The 25,643-nt window shown below is 62.9% G+C and overlaps 2 protein-coding genes across 2 annotated transcripts; both read right to left on the bottom strand.

Moving 5' to 3' along the window:
- Positions 1-2,306: 2,306 nt before the first annotated feature.
- Positions 2,307-17,454, bottom strand: VANGL2 (VANGL planar cell polarity protein 2). The gene is made up of 9 exons (XM_072846779.1): positions 17,249-17,454; positions 10,655-10,850; positions 8,625-8,892; positions 8,411-8,531; positions 6,161-6,768; positions 5,428-5,564; positions 5,104-5,239; positions 4,516-4,747; positions 2,307-4,210 (listed from the first exon to the last, which is right to left on the bottom strand). The coding sequence occupies exons 3-9, from the start codon at positions 8,693-8,695 to the stop codon at positions 3,950-3,952; spliced, it is 1,566 nt and encodes a 521-aa protein (XP_072702880.1). The 5' UTR covers positions 8,696-8,892; positions 10,655-10,850; positions 17,249-17,454; the 3' UTR covers positions 2,307-3,949.
- Positions 17,455-22,334: 4,880 nt separating this feature from the next.
- On the bottom strand, positions 22,335-25,633 carry NHLH1 (nescient helix-loop-helix 1). The gene has a single exon (XM_072846713.1). It carries the CDS (start codon positions 25,273-25,275, stop codon positions 24,871-24,873), a length of 405 nt encoding a protein of 134 aa, XP_072702814.1. The 5' UTR covers positions 25,276-25,633; the 3' UTR covers positions 22,335-24,870.
- Positions 25,634-25,643: the final 10 nt, after the last annotated feature.

Below are 25,643 nucleotides of genomic sequence, written 5' to 3' on the forward strand. Positions count from 1 at the left end.
CCGTGCCCTTGGGGACGCAAGCATGTCCCCTGGGAAATGAGGAGCCTGGGGGGGCCCTGAGCCCCAACATGACTTGGCAGGGGGGCCAGACCCCCCCCCCCCGCCTCCCTCCATGCACGCACTGCAGGCGTCGGCTCCTGTCCCCACTGCTGGGGCCAGCGCCGCAGTTGCTCTGACCTGCCTCAGTTTCCCCTCGCTCTACTTCCCCCACTCACAGCAAACATCGCCCTGCAAGGTGAGCAGGCTTTGGGGGAGAAAAGGTGCAAAAGCCAAAGGAAACGCCGACGCTGGGTTCCAGTCAATCAGCGCTGCTGCTGCTGCAGAAGAGGCCCCCCACAAGCCGGGGTGCGGGGGCCCCGGGCTGGGGGTGGGGGTGCAGCGGGTGCTGGGGGGGCTACGCAGGTGTCGGCACATCCGCCGCCTCGGCTGCGGCAGCGAGGCGACCGCAGGCAGCAGCAACCCGGGGGCAGGCGGAGGCTCTGCGGGCCGGGAGCAGCCCTGAGCCCCCCGGGGAGCTGTGCATGGGGGGGACTCGCTCCCCAGCAAAGGGGCTGGGACCTGGCCCCCCGCCCCGGGAGGGGCTGGGCATTTCTCCAGTCTGCACTGGGGGGAGGCAGAGCAGCGGCCCCTGCTGTCCTCTGCTCATCCTGAGCCCCATAAACCCCCAAGCCCTTCACCCCCATAAACCCCAACTCCCTTGGTCCCCCGAAACCCTTGGCCCCTATAAATTCCAAATCCTTGGCCCTATAAACCCCCAACCCTGACCTCACAGATCCAAACCCTTTGGCCCCATAAAGCCCAAATCCTTGGCCCCCCAAATCCCAAACCCTCTGTCCCACAGACCCCAAATCCTTGGCCCCCATAAACTCCAAACCCTTGAACCCCTAAACCCCAAGCCCTTGGCCCCATAAACTCCAAACCCCAGGACCCCGTGAACCCCAACTCCTTGGCCCTATAATCCTCAAACATTTGGCCCCTCAACCCCCAAATCCTTGGTCCCTATAAACCCCAAATCCTTGGCCCCCTAAACCCCAACTCCTTGGCCCTATAATCCCCAAACACTTGGCCCCTCAAGCCCCAAGCCCTTGGCCCCCACAAACTCCAAACCCTTGGACCCCTAAACCCCAAGCCCTTGGCCCCTCTAAACCCCAACTCCTTGGCCCTATAATCCCCAAACATTTGACCCCTCAACCCCAAACCCTTGACCCCTCAACCCCCAAACCCTTGACCCCTCAACCCCCAAATCCTTGACCCCTCAACCCCAAACCCTTGAACCCTCAACCCCCAAATCCTTGAACCTCAAACCCCAAACCCTTGACCCCTCAACCCCCAAATCCTTGACCCCTCAACCCCCAAACCCTTGGCCCCTCAAACCCCAAATCCTTGACCCCTCAAACCCCAAACCCTTGACTCCTCAACCCCCAAATCCTTGGCCCCTCAAACCCCAAACCCTTGACCCCTCACCCCCCAAACCCTTGGCCCCTCAACCCCCAAATCCTTGACCCCTCAAACCCCAAACCCTTGGCCCCTCAACCCCCAAATCCTTGACCCCTCAACCCCAAACCCTTGACCCTCAAACCCCAAACCCTTGACCCCTCAACCCCCAAATCCTTGGCCCTCAACCCCCAAACCCTTGACCCCTCAACCCCAAATCCTTGACCCTCAAACCCCAAACCCTTGACCCTCAACCCCAAACCCTTGACTCCTCAACCCCCAAATCCTTGGCCCTCAAACCCCAAATCCTTGACCCTCAAACCCCAAACCCTTGACCCCTCAACCCCCAAACCCTTGACCCCTCAAACCCCAGACCCCTGGCCCCAGAGACCCTAAATCCACGGCCCACACCAACGCCAAGCTCTCGCCCTGCACCGAGCACCCTCCGAGGGCAGGACCCGTTTCTCTCCGAGTGCTCCCTCGAGGCCGCATCCTGCCACTGCAGCACCTCCGCTGAGCTGCCCGGAGCGGGCAGGGTACAGGCAGGAGCTGGGACCTAAACCAGCTGCCTCACCCCAAAGCACCGGGTGCGGGAAGACGAAGGGGAAAAAAAAAAAAAAAAAAAAAGTCAAAATGGGTTTATTTTATAAAAAAAAAAAAAAAATTTGTACAATTTTAGTTCCTCTATGAAAAAAAAAAACAAAACAAAACCAACCAACAAAACTTCCTACCACTGCCGTAATGCTTCGATCCACTGCAAACTGTAAAAACAAGCTTTTTATATATTAAAAAACAATTTTACATTTTACAATTTTCTACACGCATGCACAAGGTCTCGGCTCTGCGGAAAAAAAAAAAAAAAAACAACCAAAAACAAACGAAAAAGGGTTTATTCTTCTTAAACTCCAAGTGGAAAATCCCCCCTCCCTGGCCGATCCATCCGCTCGCACTCACTGAAGTCTTTTTTGCAGTAAAACACCCCAAAATGGGCTGCCAGCGGCAGCGGCACCGATGGAGCGGGAGGGACCGGGGGGGTGAAACCCGGGTCCTTCGGCCTCAAGAGGCTGGAAGATGAGGGAAGCCCAGGCAGGGGTTAGAAACTCCTGAAAAATGGAGATTTCCTGGAAATTGGGAAAGCCAGCCCTGAGCAGCGTGGTGCCCGGATGGGGACGGACCCCCAGGAGCCCTCCAGCATCTTCACGTTACTACTGGTACTTACTGGGGAAGCCCCCAGCCCCTCTGGGGTGGCACACGGCCCAAGCGGCATCGTTGCCCCCCGCCCTCGAACTCACACCCCTTTAGTGCTTAGGACAAAATAAACCAAAAATCAAACCCAACCGCACGCCTCCCCGGGATGAGATTTGGCAGCTCCCACGACCAAACCAACCCCACCTGCCTAGCCACAACCCCCACGAGACCCCCGACCCAACACGGCGTGGCCGGACGATGGGATCCAGAGGGAGGGGGAAAAAAAAAAAAAAAAAATTAAAATAAATCCATGAGGTATTTGTGACCTTAACAAAACCAAGGGAAGGCAAAAGCTTTTGTGTCCCCGATGGCGAGCCAGCCCCAGCTCGTGGGACCACCACGGGCCACCTGCCACCATGGGACATTAATTAAGGACCTCATTGAGCCACGAGCCCTCATCACCCTCACCAGGAACCCCTCGTTTCAGTCACCCCGCTGGCTCCGGGTCCGGGATTGGACCCCGAGAGACATTTCAAGCTGCTCTGCCTGCAACCCACGGCTGCAGCTCCAACCAGCGTGGGGAAGCCCCATAGGGATGCTGCTGGGACCAGGGACACGGGTCGCCTCGGGAGCAGGGAAACCACTTAAAAAACCCCTTCTGCTTCTCTTAAAAACCGGATTTTCACTTGCTTTTGTTAAGAGCTGAGCACGGAAACCATCAGCAGAGAGGCGAGGAGGACGTTCCTACAGCCAGGAGCATCACCGCTCCGGTGTCTTGGATGCCAGGGGAGGTTTTCATAGCAGCCACAGATCGCGGAGGTGTTTGCAAAATACTCCCCCCCAAAAAAAAATCTCTAGGATTAAAAACCAGCCCCAGACAGCAGGCGGTGGTTTAAGGTAAGAGCCAGGACAGTTGCCAGGTAGAAAACGGGAAGCGCAGAAGGTCCTTGGGACCTGATGGTGCTTGAAGACGCTGGTGAAGAACGTGTAGTTAGCCCTTGAGTTATGGCACTGAAACGCCATCTCCTTCCTGGCCGTGCCGCTGTCCTCCACCGGCTGCGCCTTCTGGGGGGATGCTACACGGACCTGGGTTTCGGGGAGGAGGAGGAGGAGGAGGAAGGGGCTCAGCCCACCCCAAGGGGGCCAAGCCGAGGCGGAGGGCCAGTGGTCACAGGTGCTGGAGCTGGGCACGGGTGCTGCTTCCCGGCGCCCGCCGCAGTTCTGCCCTCGAGCCGTGGCCTCCCTGAGCCCCGGCGGAGATGGGGAGGACGAGACGGAGGGGTCTGGAGAGGGTCTCCCCCCCGACCCCTCTCCATCCCTCTTCAGCTCACACAGAGGTCTCCGACTGCAGCCTCATGACGAACTTGTGCGACTTGGGGTCCACGAACTCCTCCGAGAGCTTAAAGAAAGGGATCTTCTTGGTGCTCACCACGAGGCTGAAGTCCTGGCGCTTCAGCACGAAGACCACCCCATCTTTCAGGCCGTTCGTCACCGGCTCCTCGCTGACCAGCGTCCACTGCTTGGCCAGCCAGCGGTCCTTGTGGTACTGGATGGTGGGCCCGGCCATCAGGTACCGCTCAAGAAACGCCTTGGAGGAGGGAAAGGACACGTGAACGTCGCCTTCCTACGGCTCAGCCTATTTTTTTTTTTTGCAGCCTCAAGCTGCTCGGCAGGTCCTGCAGGAAAAACATCCCCGCGCGGCTGGTTCCCATCGCTGCGCGTTGCTCCCTTGGGGTTACACCCACTTTTCTGGCTCTATCCCCCCACCCCTCGTCCTCCTGGGGGGATGCTCTCACGTGGTGGGGAAAAAATCCCACCCAAGTCCTCACCCTCTGGACCAAGCCCTTGGGCAAACCCGGAGACCCGTCCCACCTCGCCGTGCCCCCTGCGCACCTTGGGCGTCATGTCGTGGGTGATGCAGAACTCGAGGTGCTGCAGGATGCTCTCCATGGTGTGGTAGGGCTGCTGCTTGGTGGTGCGCAGGTACTTCTGCATGGCCCGGGCCATGGAGGCGAAGATGGCCTGAGCCGCCTCCCGCGGGTCCATGATCTCCCGTGGGTTCTTCTGGTCGTCCTCCTGCAGCCGCTTGATGTGGGTGAAGGCTTCTTCCACCGCCACCACCAGCCTGCCGGGAGGAAAGCCATGGATGTGGCTGCAGCAGGGCAGAGTCCGGCCACGGGCAGGAGATCCCCTGGGGTTGGGGGGAGCCTACCTATGGATGGCAGGAACCCAACTTCCACCCCAAAACAATTTTGGGGGACATCTGGCTGTGCCACGCAACAGCCGGGCTTGGGACGCGCTTCCCCAAGAGCAGGAACGCCTCGTCTTGGGGGGCTGGAGGTGACCCCAGGAGCCCCCCGCTCCCTCCTGCCAGCACAGCCCAGGTCCTCACGAGGGTCCTGGGATGGACACCCCATGGGGCACACAGCAATGGGGCACCCGGTGCCGCAGGAAGCCCGGACCCCGCTGCCGGCCCCGTACCTGGCGCGGCGTTTCCGCACCCTGCGCTCGTGCTCTGCCTCCTCGTAGTAATACTCGTTGTGGCTGTTGTCGCGCCTCCGGGCAGCCGCCGCGATGACGGCCCGGGACTGGCCCGTGGAGTTGTTCGTTGTGTTTTCTGCAGGGAAAAGGGTGAGGTTAGAGAGGAAATGGGGGGCTGCGGGGTACCCGATGCTCCCCCTGCCCCACGGCCAGGCTGCGGCGATCCCGCTCCGGGCTCTCCAGAGCCGAAAAGAGAGGAAAACACAGGGATGGGGAAGAGAAGGAGAGAGAACGAGAGGAGAAGCCGAGGGAAGGGGAGCTCACCCTCGCCGAGGGAATAGACTTTAAACCCGGACATTTTCTTGGACAGGACGGATTTTGGCAGGTTGAGGAGGGCAGGGTTGTAGACCGGGAAATCGTGGTAATAGTTCTCCAGGATCCACACGGCTGCTCGCTGGATGCTGCAGGGAGACACAGCCGGGCACGGCGGGGGGCAGAGAGAGATGGTTAGCACCGCGCCGAGGGCGGGGGGCACGCACAGCCGGGGCAGGACGAGCAGGAAGGGACGGACAGCGCGTGGCACTGCGGGGACGTCACATCCCGCGGGGGGAGCGGGGCTGCACCCGCTGCGGGGCACACTCGCAGCTCCTCCGGCCGGCTGATGCCGGGGTGCCACGGAGGGCGGCGGCGTGGGCACAACCGCTTGTGAATACGGGCGTGCGCGTGCACACGCGTACCCGCACACAAATGCACACGCGTGAATGCACGCGCGCATATGTAGGTGCGCACACACGAATTTTACAGCTGGGACTTGATCATCTCAAAGGTCTTTTCCAACCGAAACGATGCTATGATTCTATCAAGGTACAGGCATCAATGGCCGTGCACGTATGCACGTGCACGTGCCTGAATGCCCGTGCGCATACGCACGTGCACGCGCGTCAACGCACGTGCACGTGCGTCCGTGCACGCGCACGCCTCGTGCGCACACACACAAACACGGGAACCCACCCCGGCAGCACCCCCACCCCGGCAGCACCCCCCGGCACCCCCATACCTGAGATGGCCGACGTTGTAGAAGCGGCTGGCCCCGTCGGCGGAGCGGACGGCCTTGAGGGTGAACTGGGGTTGGAGCTGGCGCAGCTCCAGCAGCACCACGGCCAGGTAGTGCACGAAGAGCAGCGCGTCCACCAGCGAGACGGCGTACTGCACCACCCCCTGGTAGTTGCGATCCCGCGAGTCCAGGATCCGCACGCCGTAGAAAAGCCAGTAGGAAACGACGAGGAGGAAGACGAGCACCATGAGCAACGCTCGGAAGACGAAGATGCGAGGGAAAAAGGCTTTGGGGCGACGGAAGAAGAGAGCCCAGCTGCCCAGGAGGAGGATGAGGAGTTTGAAGGCCACAGAGATGAACAGCCCCTCGCAGGGCGTCCCGCAGGGCTCCAGCTCCTCCCGCCACAGCAGCTGGGGCAGGAGCATGAAGGCGAGGGGGGTGAGGAAGGCAAGCAGCGCCAGCGCCCCGGCCAGCGAGACGCCCAGGTGCCGGGAGCAGTCCAGGTGAGCGCTGTCCTCCATGTCCTTGGTGATGCGGGTGATGTCATCGTGCGAGATGCTGTGTTCCGACGTCCCCGTCACCACCGTGGTGGTCTCGCCCCAGTTGTCATCCTGGGGAGGGCGGATGGGAGGGTTACGCAGGGGCTGGCTCCGCGTCCCCCCCGTCCCCAGCGCCCCGGGGGGCTGTCGGCTGCGCCGGACCCCCACCCCAACCCAACTCCAGCATCTCCCATCCACCAAACCTCAAAGCCCGGCGTGCTGCCCAGCGCAATCACCCCCATTTAGACGGCGGAGACCTCAGCCCGGGGTGGGGAGACCCAGCGATTTGGCCGGGACCCTCTAGGAAATCCCTGTCGGCAGCTCCGTGCCGCGCTCCACCTTGCCGGCACCGGCAAGAGCAGCTTTGGAAGTGGGAAGCATCCTGCTTCTAGGCAAACCCCCTCATTAGCAGGGCCAGAAGGAACATGCCCGGCTGCCGTCCCAACACACCCTCGCTGCCGCCGCGCAGGCGGCTGCTGCCTCCTCCAGCGCCGCGCCAGGCAGGACAAAGTCGCCTGTGATCCGGCAGCTCGGAGTGCTGGACAGGCCTCCCACCGCCTCCGAAAACCCCCTCCTCAAGCCAGAGGGGTGTGGAAATGACCCGTCCCCATTTGATTCCTTCCCAGCTAAAACGTGGGGTTTCAGCGGAGGCAGAAGACGTTGCACCGCAGCCGCTGAAAACCCTGCCCCGGCACAGCCACGGGTCTGTCCATCTGTCCGTCCTCTCACTCAGACTTTCACGTTCTGTTTTACGGCACTTTGGCATCCCTGAAACTTGGGGTTTTATCGTATCGTATTTTTTCCCACCCCTGAATTTCTGCAGGAAAGCCAGCAATTTCATTCCAAACAGAAAAATAAAGCCACGGTCCGGGGCTTTCCAGAGGGACGGGAAGCGGAGGAGGGTCCAGGAGGACCAGTCCATATCCCAGCCTGTCCCCAGGCGAACCCACGCTGCCATCGGCTCGCTCCGGCCACGGCTGGACCGGGCAGGCTCAACCACCCACCGCAAACCCCGTCCTCTGCCGGCGCCGACTTCTTGCTGGGGGAAGATGAAAAGAGCCGGAGCCGCCTGCGTAGGTGGCTGGGAGATGATTAAAGCCAGGGACCGGGCTCCGCGGCGGCCGGAGGAGTGCCGGCACCCAGCGTGAGGGGCACGGCAGCGCTGCCCCCGCTGCCGCTCGCACCGAGGGACCCCCGTGGGACCGCGGGGCTGGGGTGGCCGGAGGAGGGATGCAGCACGGGAGCCTCCTCCTCACCAACCCGCTTGCCGGTGTGACCCTGCCGGGAGCCGGGCTGGGGTTACTACGCCTTGGGATGGCCGAGCCGGCATCACCGGCAGGCGCTGAGCCAGGAGCTGGAGCTAATCCCTAGGGAGTGGATCCCCAGGGAGTGGATCCCTAGGGATTGGATCCCCAGGGTGTTTTCCACCCTGGGCAGCCCATGCCCACCCCGGCTGCTTCCCTGGGGCACCGCGACAGCCGGTCCCCTTTCATTTGCACCCGCGCCGCCCACCCGCCCTCCCCGCCGGCGCTGCCGCAGCGCTCGCAGGAGCCCGTCCGCCAGCCGAGGGCCAGCCCAACCGGCTCGACCGCTCCGCTGGGGAGCACCAGGCATGCCGGGAGCCCCCGCGCCCCGCCGGCGGCTCCCACCCTCGGCAGCATCCCCGCGGCAGGGCAGAGATGCCGACCCCATCCCTCCCCCCTGCCCAACTCACCCTCTCATCCCCCCGAGTCGACTCGTTGTCCAACAAGGGCTCGCCCGGCACTTGGATGGTCACCGACTTGTCCCCGCGGCTCCCGTCCCGGCTTTTCGAGCGATGCCGGTCCCGCCGGTCCCTGGAAGGCAAGAGAGGGGAGCGGGGTGGGTGCACCGGGGTGGCAGCACCCACTGGGGCCAGGGACCCCCCTGGGCACGCACCGACCCCTCACCTGTGCTTGCGGGAGCTGCGGGAATGCCCGGACTTGTAGGAATACCCCGAGTACTGCGACTCATTGTCCATGGTGTCGGAGCGCCGGGGCTTGTGCCACTCCACGCCGAGGGGCTTGGGTCTCCCCGGCCCCGGGACGGCGGCCAGGGCCTCCTTCAGAGGGGGCTTCTTCAGGCCCAGGGGCACCTTCAAGAAGTCGACCGTCACCTTGAGGGACTCTATTTTGATCACCTGGTTGGGCTCGTCTCAGGAGAAAACAGCTCGCCCGCCTGCGGAGGCGAAGCGGAAGGGTCAGCGGCGGCACGGCAGCATCCCGGCAATCCCCGGGGGTCCCAGCCGCCGGTGAGCATCCTTTCACTCACCATCCCTGCACCACCACAGCTCCAGCCCCGGTGGCAAATGGGGCAGGACTTCAGCAGGGAAAGGGAATTTGGGTCACTTTGGGGCATTTTCTATTTTATCCCCTGCCCAAGCTGGGTCCGGGATGGCCACCTTCCCCTTTATTAATGATACTGCATTATTAGCTTCTGTTTTGGGTGATTTACACTTTAATTAATATTACGATCGTTATTTTAACTGCCAAGAGAGGGCCTAGGGTGGGGGCCAAAAAAAAAAAAAAAAAAAAGAGGAATGAATAATTGGGTGCAGGCAACGTTTCAGGCCCATCTCGCAGCGCGGGGCTCTGCCCAGACACGTTTCCCAGCGCAGAGCTGGGATCTCACACCCAGGAGATCGGCACGGGAGCCCTGGTCTGTGCCGAGGAGCACCGCTTCGCACCGGCCCCAGCTCCCCCCGCAGGGGCAGCCCGAGCCGGGGTGAGCTCGGGGCTGCCGGGACCGGGGGAAGCGGGGAGCTGCCGGGAGCTACCGCGGCGGCTCCGAGGATGGGACCGCTGGCCTGGGCCGCTCCGGCAGCATCCGGGGACCGGTCCACCATCACAAGGCTGGCTCAGAGCAGATACCATCACCCTGCGCGCTGACTCACAGCTGCCACGTCGTTATTAGCCAACCCCAAACTCCCATTACAGCCATTTGTAGGCACAGACGTGTATAAATATATACACACACGCACATGAGACCAACCTACGCCTGCTTATGGTGTCAGATCTCTGCTGGGTTGGGAAAATAACGCCTTGCTTAGATCCCAGCCGCGCAGCGCAGGGCACCTTGACCTCGGGCAAAGGCTCGGGGGATGCGGGCAGGAGCTGGGGTGTGCGTTGGTGGTCTCTGGGGGTCCCAGTCTAGGTAACCCCACTGGTATTGGGGACTCCCAAGCTGCTTACAGCCCCGACGTGGGCTCAGTGCCGGCTTGCCCGGGTCTGTGACCCCACCACGGAGGAGACCTGGACAGAGATGGGAGCCACCCTCGGGGAGGCAGAGGGGACAGCGCACCGCCGGACCCATGCCGGGGGACGCTGGACCCCATCAGAGGGGTCCTGCCAACTCCTCCTGCCCTCACCTAAGGGTGCTGGGGGGCTGCGGGCATTAGGTATCCCTCGGAGCCCCAAACCCCCCTTCCCAGCCAGCACCGCGTGCTGGGGGACCGCGCCGGGTTACCACGGAAATGCCATTTCCACCACATAAAACCCAAATGTCTTTTGGCCTCTTTTCCAAGGCCTCGGGGAGGGAGAGATGGGGTCGAGGAGGGAAAAAGGCGGGGGGGGGGTGTCCTTTTGTCCCAGATGCTGGATGCTCACACATTTATCACTATGGAGACAAAAGCCCCCCCCCACGCCGGTTGTCTAGGAGATGGCAACAGGGCCGGGAGCTCGTCCCGGCATCCCCAGCGAGCGATGGGGGAAGGGGCCGTGAGAGAAAGGACCCCCCTGTGCCCCCCCCCAACCTCCTGCCAGCCCCCCTCTTCTGGGCTTTGTTTGCAGGCAGGGATCGGGTTTCTGCTGGGAACAATGCCGGAGCCTCGGCCGCTGCCTCCATCGGCGCAGGGGGCTGAGGACAGGCTTGTCCCCAGTCTGGTCCATTAACACCATTAGGAGGTTGATACCGGGGCAGGGGATGGACGCGGGGGACTCACCGGCGGGACGGTGCGGGAGGTCAAGGCGAGGCGGCTGCAGGCGGGTGCTGTCCCCCGTCCCGGTGGTCACCGAGGCACTTGGGGCATCCTGAGCCTCCGGCGGGGACGGCATCCAGCTGGCGGGCGCCGGAGGAGGGGGCTGCGCATGGGGGGCCGCTCACGGGCCGGCCGGCCGTGCCGGGGGTCCGCGGTCGAGCTGGGGGAAGCAAGAGAGAAGGAAATCAGGAGCCAGGCGTCCCTGCCGCACACGGATGCTTCGCAGCATCCCCTCCCCGGGGACCGGGACCACCCAGCCACGTGTTTGCGGGAGAGCCGCAGCGCGTCACACCGGGCACCGCCAGCCAAAGTCCTTGTCCGGCAGGTCACCCATCCCGGTTCCCTCTGGGGACATCCACCCCACGAGAGCTCCTCGCTTGGCCTTGACCCCTGGTGAGCACCCGAGAAGAGAGATGGGCAGGGGAGGAAAATGAGGGTGGGCTGGACACCCCCGCAGCCCAAAACCTGCCCTGGCATCACCTCCACGCCGCATCGGCACCTGCCCCCGGCACCACGCGCCCAGATCTCACATCTCAGCGATTCAAAGGCCAGCCTGTGGATTTAACGCTCCTTGGCCACCACAATCCCATGGCCAGCAGCCACACTTCAAGTCCACCCCTGAGTCAGGGGTCCCCACGGCTGCACCAGTGGCACGGGGACCCCAGGGCCATCCAGCTCCCAAAGGCAAAGCCAGACCCGGGCGACGAAGGTCGATCCGTTCCGAGGGAGAACAAGGCGGGCATTTCCAAGGGGAGCAAGCAACGAGCCACGGGAATGGCCGCAGAGGGCTGCGGCGAGCCCGGCCCTTCAATCACAAGCTGGCGACGGGGCAGAGGCTACGGGCAGAGGCTTTGGGGCCCTTTCCCAGGGCAGAGCAGCAGCGTGGGATGCTTCGCTCCGGCATGATCCACAGATGAACCACAGGCAATCTCCGCATCGGGACCAGGGCTCGGCTCCGGCCGACGAGGACCCTCTGTCTTGCCCATACCAAAACGGCCGAACTTTCTCCCCAGCAAAGGTTGGTGGGGGGGAATAACCCCCAACCCAGCAGTTCTGCAAGGTTAATTTGTAAATCAAGCAGCCATCTCCCAGGTCGCTGGAGCCGGGGGCTCCTCGTCCTCCTGTCCCGCGGCCGCTCCGGTGCCGGCAGAGCAACTTGGCTGCTCCGGTGGGGAAGAAAGGGATTTTTTTTTGGGATGGTTTGCCTGGCAGAGTGGGGAAAGCCTGTTCGGCAGCACAAGGTGCTTAGGTGGAGAGGCTGGAAATGGATGCCTCGTCTCCAGGAGAAGAAGCAGCTTCACCTTACCGAGCCCGCGGAGACGCCGAGCAACCGCCAAAGGCTGGGAGCGGGAGCCAGACGCATGCAAACGAGGAGGAAAACTCACATTTTTAATAGCGAGGTGATTAACCATCAGAACAAACTCCTCAGGGGAGGAGAGGATTTGCCATCTCTTGACATCTTCAAGTCCAGACTGGATGGCTTCTCGGGATGATGCTGGAGCACATCACAGGGTTCAAAGCAACGAGAGCTTGGCTGGGGCTTCGGGGCGGTCAGAAAAGCCGCTGCCGCCGTCTCTCCTGCCTTTGAGTCCATGAACCTCAAACACGAACTACCTTTTGCATTCAAATGCTCAAAAAAATAGATCCAAGCGTTTCTAGATGAGAAAGCTTTCTTATTTCAAACAGCTCCAGGGCAAATCCTGAGAGGGAAACCCTCTCCTCCCATCCCCGGCGAGGCAGCGTCCCCCTTGGACCGGGTAGCACAAACCCACGCCACGTGGCTCTGTCCCCGCTTTATTCAGCACCAGGACCTTGCGAGAGCCGGGCATGACATTTTCTGGAGGAAAACCTGCTTTGAGCAAAGGGCAGAGGGAGAAATCGGTGGCCGAACAAGAAGGTTGGGACCCAACTGGCTGCCTTCGCACTGGAGCGGATTGGTGAGCGTCCGCCTGCTCCCACGATTTACAGCTCAGCGATTTACACCACCGGTGCTCTTTTTCCAGCATCTGCAAATCTAGATCAATTAAATAAATACCAGCGTTAAGTCAGGATGCTCTAATGTGGTTATGAGAGGGGTGTGAATGCAGCTCTTCGCACACCGGCGATAGATGGCTTCCCACCGCCGGGGCCAAGCAGGAGCAGAAGCCACATCTGGGCAGGTGTTTTCCTGCTAGACCCGACAAGCATCGCGGCGACTGGGAAACTGAGTCACGGAGCGGGCCAGGAGGATCCCGGGGTCCTGGATTCCTGGCACATGACTCCACTGCTGTTTATCCTCCCAGTAAGCCCAGGAGGGCTGGAAGCATGGCTCTGCCCATGACAGAGATGGGGAAACTGAGGCACACCGCAAGCCGGAGTCCGTAGCCGCACAGGCTGTTTATGGGCAGGCCTCAGCCCTGCCTCACACTGTAATTTCGGGGTTGTCCTCCCTCACCGCGCCGACGCCGGGGAGGTTGGCCCAGGGACCCCCGAGCAGTGATGCCGATGGTGGGGACGCTGCCGGCACGCCTCCGAAACAGGCCTGGGAACGGGAGGCACCTCCTGGTCCCGGCACACGGGTCTGCCGAGCCAAGCGCCCGGCACATTTGCTTGCTTGGCTACACAAACACGCCTTGCTGCCTCCGCACAATAGGCACCTTCCCTGGCCGGCCACCACCACGTTCCCCTGCTGGCCACTGGCCCCCCGAGCCCCACGCTGCTGGGGAAGCGGGAGGCGGCGGGCAGGGACACGGAGCAATGCCCATATTTCACACACACACCAAATGCAGGGGAGACGGAGGACGCTGCTGGCACCAGGAGCTGGGTGCCCATGGGTGACCCGCAAAGAGCAGAAGGCGGGTGCACGGCTAGGAAAAACCCCGTGGGTGCTCCTGCTTGGACGGGAGGGGAGACGGGCTCCCCAGGCAGGAGCTGGGGGTCAAAGCAGATCCCCCCGCCACGTCTATTCATGCCCCAAGCACTGGTGGTCATCATCTACCGAGGAGCTGGGGAGAGGCCGCCAAGGCAATTCGCTGCCCTCCCCCCCGTTTGGACACCCCCTCCAGAAGCACAAACACCAACAATTTTCCTTCCTTTCTCCCCGGGCCGTATCCAGCCCCGCACCTCCTCTTGGCTGGCGGAGCTGAGGCTTCACAGCGAGCTCAGGGCACGTCCCTCAACCCCGAGGCTGCTCCGCTCCTTTCCGTGGCCGAGTCCCCCCATGCCGGGCTGGGAAAGCGGCCGCCCTGGCCCCCCCACCGCTCCAGCCCCAGCCCCGGGAGATGCCGCCGCTGGGAGGAATCCGCAAACTTCCAGCTCTTTGGTCCGTTGGCACGACCGGGCGCTTCGGAGGGAGGCGGGAAAGGCCCATGGGAAGCCCGAGTGGCTTAATCCAACTGCCCCATGGGGTCTCATTCTGCTCTCAAATTGCTCAGCGTCAGCTTGGATGCAGAAGGTTTAATATCCCTTCCAAACTGCCAGCTTTAATTACGATCACTCGGGATTGTTACAATATCCACAGGAACGTCCAGTCCCTCGAGCGCTCGGTCCCCACCAAGTTTCCTCCGGCGGGGAAGTCCCACTGCGCGACTACGGGACAAAGCCCAGCCTTTCACCCGGCATTTCGATCCCGCTGCGTGTCCGGGAGCGATGGAGGTCGCAGCCGCATCGGGAATGCACTAGCTGCCTCCGCCCAGGTAAAAATGACTGCACCGAGATCTAGAACCAGAGGGAGAAAAAAAATGTACAAAAAACCCAGGGATTTGCATGAGAACGGGGCTCGATGCAAAGAGAAAGCTATTTGCATTGCAAAACGTGCCGGCACCAAGGGATCCTAACTGCAGCCCTCCAGCTCCCAGACGCCCACCGGCCGCTTACCTGCTCCATCTCTCCCTTCGCAGGGCTCAGCGCCCGGCAGAGGGGCTCAGCCTGCACCCCGCAACCTCGCAGTCCCCGTCCGCCTCAGCCCGAGCTCGCGGGGAGTGCTCGGGGCTCCCTGGGAAGACGAGCGGCAGCTTCGCCATTGCGGTTTCTGGTGCCGGGTCCAGGGAGATGCGGGACGGCACCGCGATGCCCAGCACATCGCCAGCCCCACGGCGAGGTGCTGCAGGGCCAGATCTCCCTCCCGCTGCCCAAATCACATCTCCCTGTCCCCTCCTGCTCCCACCGCCCCTCCAGCCACACCGGTGGCACCTTTGGGTGGGATGCCGGCACGAAGTGACAAACCTATGGTCACCCTGGGGCACAGGAGGATGCCAACGCTGGAGTCCCAGGCTGCTTCTCCGGTGGTCACGAGCATCCAAGCAGGACGCTCGGACAGGGCGAGCTGAGGAGGCACAGAGGTCCGCGCTCATGGTTTGGGCCATTACTTCGATTTCAGCCTGTTCTCCAAGAGCATCGTCAGAAGCTCTGTCCCCAAGGTGCTGCGGTGACACCCCAAAAGGCCAGTTCCTACCCCAAAGCATAAATAACTGCGCTTTTAGATCGATTATAGCTCTGCTCCATCAGCTCCGGGTGCTTAATACTTAACCCTACTAAATCCTGCCAGCCTGCGGCGGGCAGACAGCATTACCTGCGTCGTGGACCCTGGAAAAACAGCGTAGAGACGGGATCCGTCTGGGCCCAGGCACGGAGCAAGGTGACCACATTCACCCACCGACTGCTGTGCTCGAGGTGGGGCCGTGCTCAGCCCGAGGAGGCAAACGCCTTCAGAGGGCACAAGGGAAAAAAATCCCTCATGTGGGGTCCAGCTTTGGTGGCTGGTCTCGCCACCCCGGCAGCCCCGGTGCCACCATGCCCAAGGGTCGGAGCACTCGCTGCTTCATCGCCGGCGCTCGCGCGGGGAAGGGCAGCGAAGGCCCGTGGTTTTCTCCGAGGCCCCCTCCTAAGCATCCTGGCTGGACAATAAAGCCATAAAGCATCTGCCAGCCACGCCGGCCCTCAGAAAACAGAATCAAAATGTAAAATTAACTCGGAGCAAAGACCTGGGGCTGATTCAGCCCTGCCCAACGCTGGGGTGATAGGCTCCCCGCCTTTGGGGGGCTCCCCGCTCCCCAGCCCCCTCCGGCCCCATTGTCTGCGAGCTGGTGAAAACAAGAAACCACATTTGATCGTTCAAATGGCTGAAGGGAGCCCAGAAGGAGCACGGGTATGGGCACCCGGTGTTCCCAGCCCTGTGCCCGTCCTCGGGGCCATGCCTCCAGGATGGGGGCCGCCCATGGGACCCAGTGACCCGCAACCCTAAAACAACCACCCCACGGTCCAACAGCCAGGCGAGGAGCCATCGCCGGCTTCAATGAAGTCGTCTGCTAATTAAATCAGCCGGTCTCATCCTGAGCTCCCCCCCCCCAGCACAAAGACAGCGTAAATACACAGGAGAAGCCCGGCTGCGCAGAGATCGCATCTGACTCAGGCTGCCTCTGAGCCCAGCTCGGTCCCAACACAATCCCGAATTGCTGTGATTAAGCAACAGCCGTCCCCAGCGGCTCCGTGAAGATAATATTTAATTCTTCTTTCTTTTTTTTTTTTTTTTTGGTTTTTGTTTTAACCCTCCGCCTCGGTTATTATACCAAGGCCTGGGGGGTGGGGGGGAAGAGACTCTACACCCTCTCCCAAGGAAATAAAGCCTCTCACCCTAGACAGAGCAGCAGGGCCGATGTCTGAGCTCGTGCCCGGTGTAGAGCAGAGGGAACTCCCTGTTGGCTCAGGGCTCTGTGCCAGGATGCGACCAAGATAAACCGGATCAGAATCCGGCTGGGTCTCTCCCAGAAGCAGGTGAGCGTGCCGGTGGGGACAGGCGCAGCGGGCAGACCCTGCCTGCCTTGCGGGTCCCGCAGAGCTGGCGGCAGCGTCGGCCGTTTTCACTTCGCCGTCCTCCCAGCAGCCACCCAGCCCTGGCGCAGGGCAGGTAGCGGGGTGGACACCCCGTGGGTGCCCACCCTCGTCCCCCAGCCGCTGCTGCGGTCACTCTATTGCTCGCAGGGGTTGCAGGCAGGAGGAAGCCCTGTGCTTACACCCGTGCTGGGCACAAAGGGCTCGGAGGCCAAGGGGTGGTTGACCGCAGCAGGGCAGCTTGGCCAGTAAACTCCAGTATAAGCATGCCCACTGCTGAATGGGAAAGCCACAGGCACCAGTGCCAGGCTGCGTGCAACCGGGGGGACCCGGCCCCGCCGCATCGCCCGCCGGGGAGGTTCCCCAGGACCAGCGAAAAGGGAGCAACCGGCACCCTGGGAGCGGGGCCCATCCCCGGGTGCCTCCTCAGCACCCACCTCCCAGGGACCCCCCTCACCCCGGCCCCTCCTTCAGAGCTGGAGGGGAAAAAAAACCTGGCAGCCCCGCATCTCCCCCCGCCACGCAGCGAGGCACCCCCGGGAGCGGGGCTCGCCGAGCAGCCGCTACCCGCCTGGCTGCCGGCCCAGGAAAGTCCCCGGCTTCCCAGGCCCTTCCTGCAGGGACGCGCCGAGCCCAGCCCCGGCCCCGGCCCCGGTCCCCGCAGCGCGGCTCGCCCGGCCCCGCTCCTCCCCGCCCTGCGGCGGGGCTGCTCCGCACCCCGCTCCCCCCCGGTTCTCCCCCCGCACTCACCATCGCCGCCGCACCTTTGTGCGCGTCCCCCCCGCACCGAAATCCCGGGGCTGCTGCTGCTGCCGCTGCTGCTGCGGAGGAGGAGGAGGAGGAGAAGTGGGAGGAAGAGGAGGAGGAGGAGGCGGAGGAAACCCCGAATCCCAGCGGAGCGGCCCCCCCCAGCCCCGCCGCTCCGCTCCGCCGTGCGCCCGGCCCCGGCCCGCCGCGCCCCGGGCCGGCAGCTCCCGCCCGCCCGCCGCTGTTCCCGGCCGCTCCCCCCGCGCCCGCCCATTGTCTCCGCTCCGCGCTCCCGGCGCCCCTCCGGGGCCATTGTCTGGGGGGGGGGACACCCCCGGCTTCCTCCCCCCGTACCTGCAGGTGGGGAGGGGGATCCCGCCCGTTCCCCCGGTCCTCGATCCGCAGCCCGGGCTTTTGGGATAAGGGTGGCGGTGGGGGTGCCCAGGGGCGTCCCCGCCGCTTGGGGGGCGGCACGGGTGGGGCGCAGGGTTAAGTCCCACTGGGGTCTTCCCCGGCTTCGGCAGTCGGGGGGGTCACGCCGAGCCCACGAGGCCCCTGTGCCCGGGGGTCACCGTGCCCCCAAGTGCCCCTCTGCACCCGGGCATGAGCATGGCCAGGCCGGTGGCGGGGAAGGTCGAGCCCCGAAGGGGTACCAGCCCACTGGGGTCCCAGCCCACTGGGGTCCCAGCCCACTGGGGTCGTGCTCCTGCTCCCACCTTCGTGCCAGGCCGGGCTGTTTTGGGGTGGGGGTAAGGAGGTGCCTGTGAACAAGCGACTCCCCGTGGGCCCTGGCTGCCCCCACCCATGAAAGCTGGGTCCATTGCCCAGGTCCGGCTCTGGGCCCCAGTGTCTGGGTGCAGAGTCCACCCGTGACCCTCGTGGTAAAGGTGCCCTGCCTTGGCCCACGAACAGGTCACAGCACGTGGGAGCCCTGACCCTCTGCTCCAGCCAGGCTCCTGCTGCACTGGGCTGGGGGGCCCTGGAAGACCCCCACTCCATCTCCCAGCTCCCCCCAGCCCTGCTCCCCAGCGACAAGGGACACACAGGGAGCAAGGAGGGATGGGGGGGACAGGGGACAGCAGCTCAGCACACGCTGCAGACACCCCGCTTGCGGACAGGGAGCTGGGGGGGTTGGAAAAGATGGAGCCATGCCCCACGCAAGCCCCCATGCCAGGCTTAGGGGTCCCTTAAAGGGGTCTCAGCACCCACTGCTTTGGAGCAGCACCATGCCCTCACCCAGCAGGGCCCGTGGGAAGGCACCCGTGCTCTCACGGGCCCACTCGCACCCCCCGGCAGCAGAGGTGCCATGGGGGACCCACTGCTTATGGGGGGGAGGGGGCAGCACCCCCACCTGCTCCAGAGGGAGGGACCCCTTCACCCCTGCCCTCCAGAGGCCAGGGACCCCCACGCAGAGCGCCCTGCAAAGCCAGGCTCTGCATTGGGCGAGGCCAGGAGCCGTGGCACTGCCCCACGCGTGGGGGACCCCGCGGCGGGGGCGCGCCACCAGCCCGGAACAGCCGGGCCGGGCCGCCGGGCGCTTTATATCAATGAGCGAGGCTGGGAACGGGCCGGGCCCGCCCCCCACCCGGGGCTGCCCAATGGCGTGCGGCGCTCTCCTCCTGGCGCACGCCATTGGCCGGATTTAAATGGCTCGGTTTCCCTTAATGGAGAGGAGGGGTCGGGGCGGGAGGGAGCGGGGCAGGGGCAGGGGCAGGGGCAGGGGCAGGGGCAGGGGCAGGGGCAGGGGCAGGGGCAGGGGCAGGGGCAGGTTAATGTTAACGTTAACGTTAACGTTAACGTTAACGTTAACGTTAACGCCAACGCCCGCTCCGTGCCCGCTCCGGCTCCAGGAGTGATTAATGGGCCCTCGGAGCTCGTTCCTGGCCAGCCGGGCTTGCTGGAGCCTCCCTGCCACCCGGGAAGGGCCGCATTGTTCCACCTGGTGATTTACAGCGACGGTCCCCTCCCTCCGCACCCTGCGCTCAGGACAGAAGAGCCCGCCTGGCCCTGCAAGGTGCCCAGCCCTACTATCCCGTGTGGAGCACCTGGGATCAGCAGTGCAGGGGGTGCTGGGCGCTTCCCATCCATCTCCTGGGGATGGAGTCGTCCCCAGAACCAGCTCTGTCTTGCCTCGTTGTTGGAAATGACCTTCTGCAGAGCAGGGAAGACCCAGGGCCCTTGCAAAGTCCTCGGTACGCCTCCCTGAGCAGAGCGGGGGGTAGCTGTCTCCCCTCACACTCGCCAGACCCCTCTCCTCGCCCAGAGCTGCCCCACCGCCCTACCCGCTGACAACCGAACCCCAGACAGGTCCAACGCCCGTCAATCCCAAGGCGTCACGGCCGGGCTTCCTGCTCCGCAGGGAGGGGGGCAGAGGCTCCGGGCGGATAACTCTGGAGATCAGGAGTCCTAGAAAGCAGCGTGCAGGGTGGCTAGCCTCTCCCTGCCGCGGGCAGGATCAGCAGGATCTAACCCATCCCCACAGATGTTTGTCTGACCTGTCTGCAAGCCCTGGGGTGGCAGGCTGCCGGCGATCGCACCAAACCCTCCTTAGCCCCCCGGCCCTCCTCTCCCGCGTGCTGCGGACCCTGCCTGGAGGGGGACGCGTGGGTCCCCAACTGCCCCTGCTGCCCCGCTGCGTGCCCTCGCACCCGGCTCTTGCCACGCTGCTGTCTGCGGTCTCCGTCCAGACGGGCTCTTTACCTCTGCTACGCGATCGCAGGCGCGAGGCATCCGATGGCTCATTAGCTCCTGCTCCGTGTCTCGAAGGAAGGGATCAGATACGCGCCTTATCTAGTGAGACCGTCGGCCCTTTTGGGCCTGGGCCTGTCTCTCCCAGCCACCCGTTTCTGATTGGCATCGCAGCCTCGGAGGACCCTTGTGCTCTAAACCGAGCATGAAACGAGCATTTAAAATGATGGGTCACGGAGGATGCTTTTGGGAAGGTCCCACGTGCGTGCACGGGTGCCGTTTGCCTTTGTCCCTTGCACCGCTCCCAGTCCCAGCCCTGCCCAAGAGCTGCAGTGGGGTTTGTGGTGGGTCCCTTCACAGGGGCCAGCGATGCTCCAGGGCTTGTCTGGCAGGGACAGGGGTCCCCAGCCTGGGGGGTGACAGGGGTCTGGTGTGAGCGTCCTGGGGACCCAGCAGATGGCACTGCCGCCTCGCGCAGGCGAGCTGGGGACACAGCTGCTGCCCACAGTGACATCCCCGGGGGACCAGGGCACACATAGGCGGCCTGGCCCTGGGGCAGCAGGCTGAAACAAGGGGTGTCCTTCCCCCTTCCCAAACTGGGCTGTCACACCTTGCCCCGGCTACTCCTTTTTGGGAGAGGAAGGGACGTGGAAGGGGGCCAGCAGCCATCCCCACCTTGTCGTCCCCGGGGCAGGGACACAGCAATGCCGCCGGGCAAAAGCAGCCGAGCAGTTTCATGCGTGTCTGTTTATCTGTGCCTTCAGGACTATTTTCCATGGATATTTTTCAAATGAAAAGGCATCGTGAAACGTTCCTCATGCACACACCTACCTGCGCACCAGGACCAGCGTCCTCCAGATGCCGGGGAAGGAATGGGGAGATGGAGATGTGTATGGGGAAGGAGAGAGAAGGAAATAGCTGCGGGAATAGAGAAAGAGTTGGGAAGTGTCTAGGAAAACGCTCAGGGAGGTAGAGGAGAAGCCGAGCTGCCTGTTACCCTGCCTGCCCGCAAGCACAAAGAGCAGGCAAGGGACCCAATCTGTCGGAGATGACAGCAAGGCCAGAACTAGCATCTAAATTAGCATGAAGTGTTTCCATTGTGCGAGGCACAATGAGGACCATATGTCAGGGCCGGGGCTGGCAGCCGGGAACGACGGGCCCGCAGAGGTTTGGGAGCCGCCGCCGCGGAGCTCGCGCTGCCCTAACCCAATTACCACCTCCCGGAGCGTGCGTGGCTCGGGGTGGGATGGAGACGGCCGTCCCGCACAAACCTCCGCGGGTGGAGGCTGGTGCCGGAGGAGTTGGGAGCAGAGCTGGGGCTGGATGCGGGTGGCGGGGACACGGCGCATCCCAAGGGGTGAAAACCGGGGAGAAATCCCTGAGCTGGGACAAAAAGGGGTGCTGGGAGCGCCGAGGTCCTCCAAGGTCCTCTCCCGTGCCCCACCAGCCGCTGTTGCCCCTGCAGCCCGGTGCAAAGTCTCCCCGCTTCCTTCCCCTGCTCCCTCCCCCATGTTTATTATTTCCCCTTTGACGCATCTCTGCTGAGCCAAGCTGCAGCCGAGGCCAATTGATTATATGAAGAAATTTGGAGCAAGTCGGCGAACAGCTGCAACCTGCCCCCAGGGACGTGCGGGATCAGCGCAGACAAAGGAGATGAGCCGCAAACTTGCTTCCCCACGACGCTCGGGGTGGGCCGAGGAAGCGGGGAGAGCGCTGGGGGCTCGCAGGGACGAGTGGGACAGGGGAGAGGGCTGGGGGGCGTGGGGAAGGGGACCACGGGGGCTCTGGTGGGCAGAGGTGCACGGTCAAGGGATGGGTGACTTGGGAAGCCAGGGCCGTGCTGATTTCCCAGGGGTACGCGGGAGAGAGAAGGCGGTTTGCTGGGTGTGTTTGGAGATGCTGATGTCTGGACCAGATGTCCTCATCCCTCTGTATCACCACAGGGACTGGGCCATTCGGGGTCTGCTTCTCCCAGCAAACCCAAGCTGGGCTCAAACGGCGACTGCAGACCCGGGGAAAACCAAAGACACGGCGTCCACCCTGGCTCTGAGCGAGGCCGAGCCCAGCCGGCGCTGGTAGAACTCTTGGAGTGCCAAGAGGACACATCCTGGTCCCTTGGCCGGAGCAGCGGGCGATGGCCTCCCTCCCACCGCCTCCTTTCACGGGCACGGCCAGAGCCATCAACTCCTGCGCAGGGAATCTGCCACCACCACCGCACAGCGCAAGGAAGAGATGGTTAAAAACAAGATTAAAAAAAAAAAAAAAGGGAAAGAAAAAGGGAAGCTAGGCACTCCAAGTTCAAGATCTCTCTTTTGCTGGCAGTTTAATTCATTTCCCTCTCCCCGACTTCCTTGTGAGCTCATAAATAATAAATCCTTGCACAGTCTGAACAGCCAAGACAAACACACGCTGGGGCACACCGCGTACAAGGGTGGGTTGGTTGGTTTTCCGCCGTGGTCATTATTATTTTTTGTTTGTTTTCTAGTTTTCCTTTCCCAAAAGTGCACAACACAGCAAATAAATAATAACATTTATCAATAAATTAATTCAATAAATATCCTCGTGGCACAGAGACGTGGCTGGTGAGTGGAGGGGAAGGGTGGGCTGCCCTGCTCTGTTTTGCTCTGCCGCTGCCCCACTGAGCGGTGCAGTGACGGGGGAACCGGCTGCGGGGTCCGCTGCTCCGGCCCTCGGGGATCCCACATTCACTGGCGAGTCCTTGCGAGACAGAGGTAGCGATCGTTCTCCCTGCTTTTACGGGGAGGGGGAAAATGAGGTACGGAGCGAGGCGTTGCTGGGAGCTGGCGGCAGAGACGGGGGTGGGATGGAGCCAGGAGGTCCGCGAGGTCCCGGGAAGCCCAGCTGGGGCTCGCGGGGCTCGGACACCCGGCACAGGCAGCGACCAACACCTTGGGAAGGCAAAAAGCGGAGGGCAGGATCCCGGAGGGCAGAGCGGGGCAGGTGCTGCTGGGACCTCCTGCTCTGGCTCTGGGGGTTTGCTGGTGTTCGCAGGACATGGCACTGACCCTCTCAGCACGAACCTTTCATCTCTGGCACACCAAAGTCCATCTCCCCCAGCAGGTACCCTGCGGGCCGGACCGCTGCCTGTCTCGCGGCGAGGCTCAACGAGGAGCAGCCCCAACCCATTCCCCGCGGGCCAGGCTGTGGCTCTGCTCCCGGCCCGAAGCGTTGGGTCTAAGCACAGCCAGTGGTTTCTGCGTGGTCCTGCTCCCCTGCTTGGGCTCTGCTTGTGCTCTTGCCACTGCCAGTGCAAAATTAACTCTTAAAACAAACACACACCCATAAAACAAGGCAAAACATTCACTCTTGCAATGAGCTTTCCCCAGCCTCAGCGTGCCCTTGCTGGAGAAAAGGCTGCTCGGCTCTGCTTTCCTTTCCCGCTCTCCTCTCTCTCTCAAAGTGCTGACCCATGTTAGGGGGGGCCGGGGAGAGCCCCGCTGCTGGAAGCGGGGCAAAAGGGCCGTGCCTGCTTCCTCCCCTCTCCAACCCCGCTGCCCCGCAAGCCGCAGATAAAGTGCAGTTTACCCCAGCAGAGCGCATGCTGCGGAAGGTCACGCTGCACCAGTGCCGTACTGGTGTAAATGGGGGGGCTCGCGGCACCCCGGGGCGAAGCCTCTTTGCACAGGAGCCCCGGCAGCACCAGCTGCGCTGCAGAGGAGGGACGCGGCGCTGGCAGAGCTGAGCGTCGATGTCCCCCTGTGCTGGGGCATGTGCCACGCTGGTGACCCCACTCAGGCCTTTTTCACCAGGAGCACCGAAGGGGAGACAGAGGAAGAGTGGGGAGGGATGAAGTGCCGCATGGGGAGGTCTCACGCCCCGGGGTGATCACGTCTGTCGGTGCAGTGGGCCAGGCCAGGGGGGGCTTCACACTCGCTGTGCGCTAGTGCAAAGGAGGGTCGGGCAGCAAAGCCTGGGATGCACGGGCCTGGGGAGCGGGGTGCTGAGCTTCGGGGAGACCAGATGTGCAACGGAGGGGCTTGGAGAGACCCCGGGTGCTGCTCCAGTCTGGCACGGGAGCGGGGCCAGCGCTGCTTCGGGCACCTTGCGGGCAGCACGGCGAGCGAGCACGCCTCTCTGCGCATGCTGTTGTCCGTGGAAAGCGTGGCCAGGTCCTGCCAGGTCTGCACCACACTTCGTGCTTCCTTTTGGGGTGTGAAAAGCCAGGGCAAACACAGAGGAGCTGCTCTGTGCTCAAGAATGCTCCTGGGCTGCGCTCCCTCTGCGGAGAGGATGGTCCTGGCGTGGGCCTTTAAGTGCCCAGCACGATGCCAGGGGCAGAGCAGCAGCAAACAGACAAAATGCCCAGACTGGCCGTGCTGGTGGGGTGGCCGGTGGCAGAAGGCGCAGACAGACAGACAGACAGACAAGACCCCGGGGCTGCTTGGTGCTGCAGTGTTTCACAGGTCCATTTTTTTGTGGCTCGTGTAAAAGAGGTGACACACAGACAGACTTGGGCTCAGTGGCTCCTGCCGTGGGTCAGGGAGCGGACGTGGTGGACAGACTGACGGATGTGGGCTCAGGATCCCGTAGGCAGTATCGGTGGGATGCGCAGCAGAAGGACGGGCAGAAATTGGGAGTGTACATGGCCAGCACAGGCTTCAGGCAGCAGATCCAGCAGGACAGACGGATGGCGGATGGACCAAACATCCAGCCTGACTCAGGCAGGATGGAAAGACAGACGGACACGGGCTTGGTGGTGGGGAAATACAGAAGATAGTTCAGATAGGGGGTAGAGCAGACAGCTGGGGACTTGGTCCATTTGAACAGACGGATGAACACAGGCACAGCATTTTGGATGCCCAACATGTGGTTCAGGTCGTAGATGGACAGACGGACTTGAGCTCTCGGCTCAGATGCCCAGCACACGTTCAGGTAGGAGATGTGGCAGACAGACAGACGGACGCAGGCTGGGCAGCTCAGACGTCCAGCACGTGGTTCAGGTAGGAGATGTAGCAGATGGCCAGGCGGAGGATCTCAATCTTGGAGAGCTTCTTGTCCGGTGGCAGGGTGGGCAGCAGCTTCCGCAGCTCGGCGAAGGCCATGTTGAAGGCTTCGACGCGGATGCGCTCCCGCGTGGCGTGGGCTGTCCGGTATTTGGCCGTGGCACGCCGCCGGCGCCGACGCTCCTCCCGACTCAGGTGCTGCAGGTCTTTCTTCACGGCCTCTCCTGGCTCGGCTATCCGGGACTGAGCACACAAGCCAACACCGCCGGCGTCCTCCGCGCTGCCCGCGCGGCCACCGCCGCAGTCACTGAAGACGGACTCAGATTCGGAGTGTGTCGGGGGCAGGTCAATCTCTGTCTGGTCCGAATTGAGCATCATCTTTGTGGAAGAGGGGTGGACAGAAAGACGGATGCTTCAGAGATGCGGTACGTCAGGAGGACAGACTGACCCGGGCACGACGTCGAAGCAAAACCGCTCTACTTTAAAGAGAAGGTCTCCTGATCACAGCAAGCCCCTGGTTACTCTCCTCCTCTTCCTCCTCATCACACACAGTCTCCGCAAGGGAATTTGAAAATTTTCCCTTTTCCCCGGAGAACTCGTTGGGCGGGCGATGGCTTTCACAATAAATAATGTAATAAAGATGGCAGGATGCATATAAATAAAATAAATAAATAAATATCCTCTGCGCGCGCGCGTGCACAGAGACGGCGGGCTCTTCCGTGCAGCCGTGGCAGGACCCAGTTTCG

This window comes from Ciconia boyciana, chromosome 26, assembly GCF_034638445.1.
Source record: "Ciconia boyciana chromosome 26, ASM3463844v1, whole genome shotgun sequence".
Lineage (NCBI taxonomy): Eukaryota > Metazoa > Chordata > Aves > Ciconiiformes > Ciconiidae > Ciconia > Ciconia boyciana.

Bases quoted from the DNA above. Each gene is read 5' to 3' on its own strand.
- VANGL2 (XM_072846779.1), bottom strand. From the start codon at position 8,695: ATGGACAATGAGTCGCAGTACTCGGGGTATTCCTACAAGTCCGGGCAT. The intron at 6,769-8,410 runs GTGAGTTGGGCA...CGCCCTCCCCAG, and splicing joins CGACTCGGGGGGATGAGAGG to GATGACAACTGGGGCGAGAC. The intron at 5,240-5,427 runs GTGAGCTCCCCT...TTTTCCCTGCAG, and splicing joins AGTCTATTCCCTCGGCGAGG to AAAACACAACGAACAACTCC.
- NHLH1 (XM_072846713.1), bottom strand. From the start codon at position 25,275: ATGATGCTCAATTCGGACCAGACAGAGATTGACCTGCCCCCGACACAC.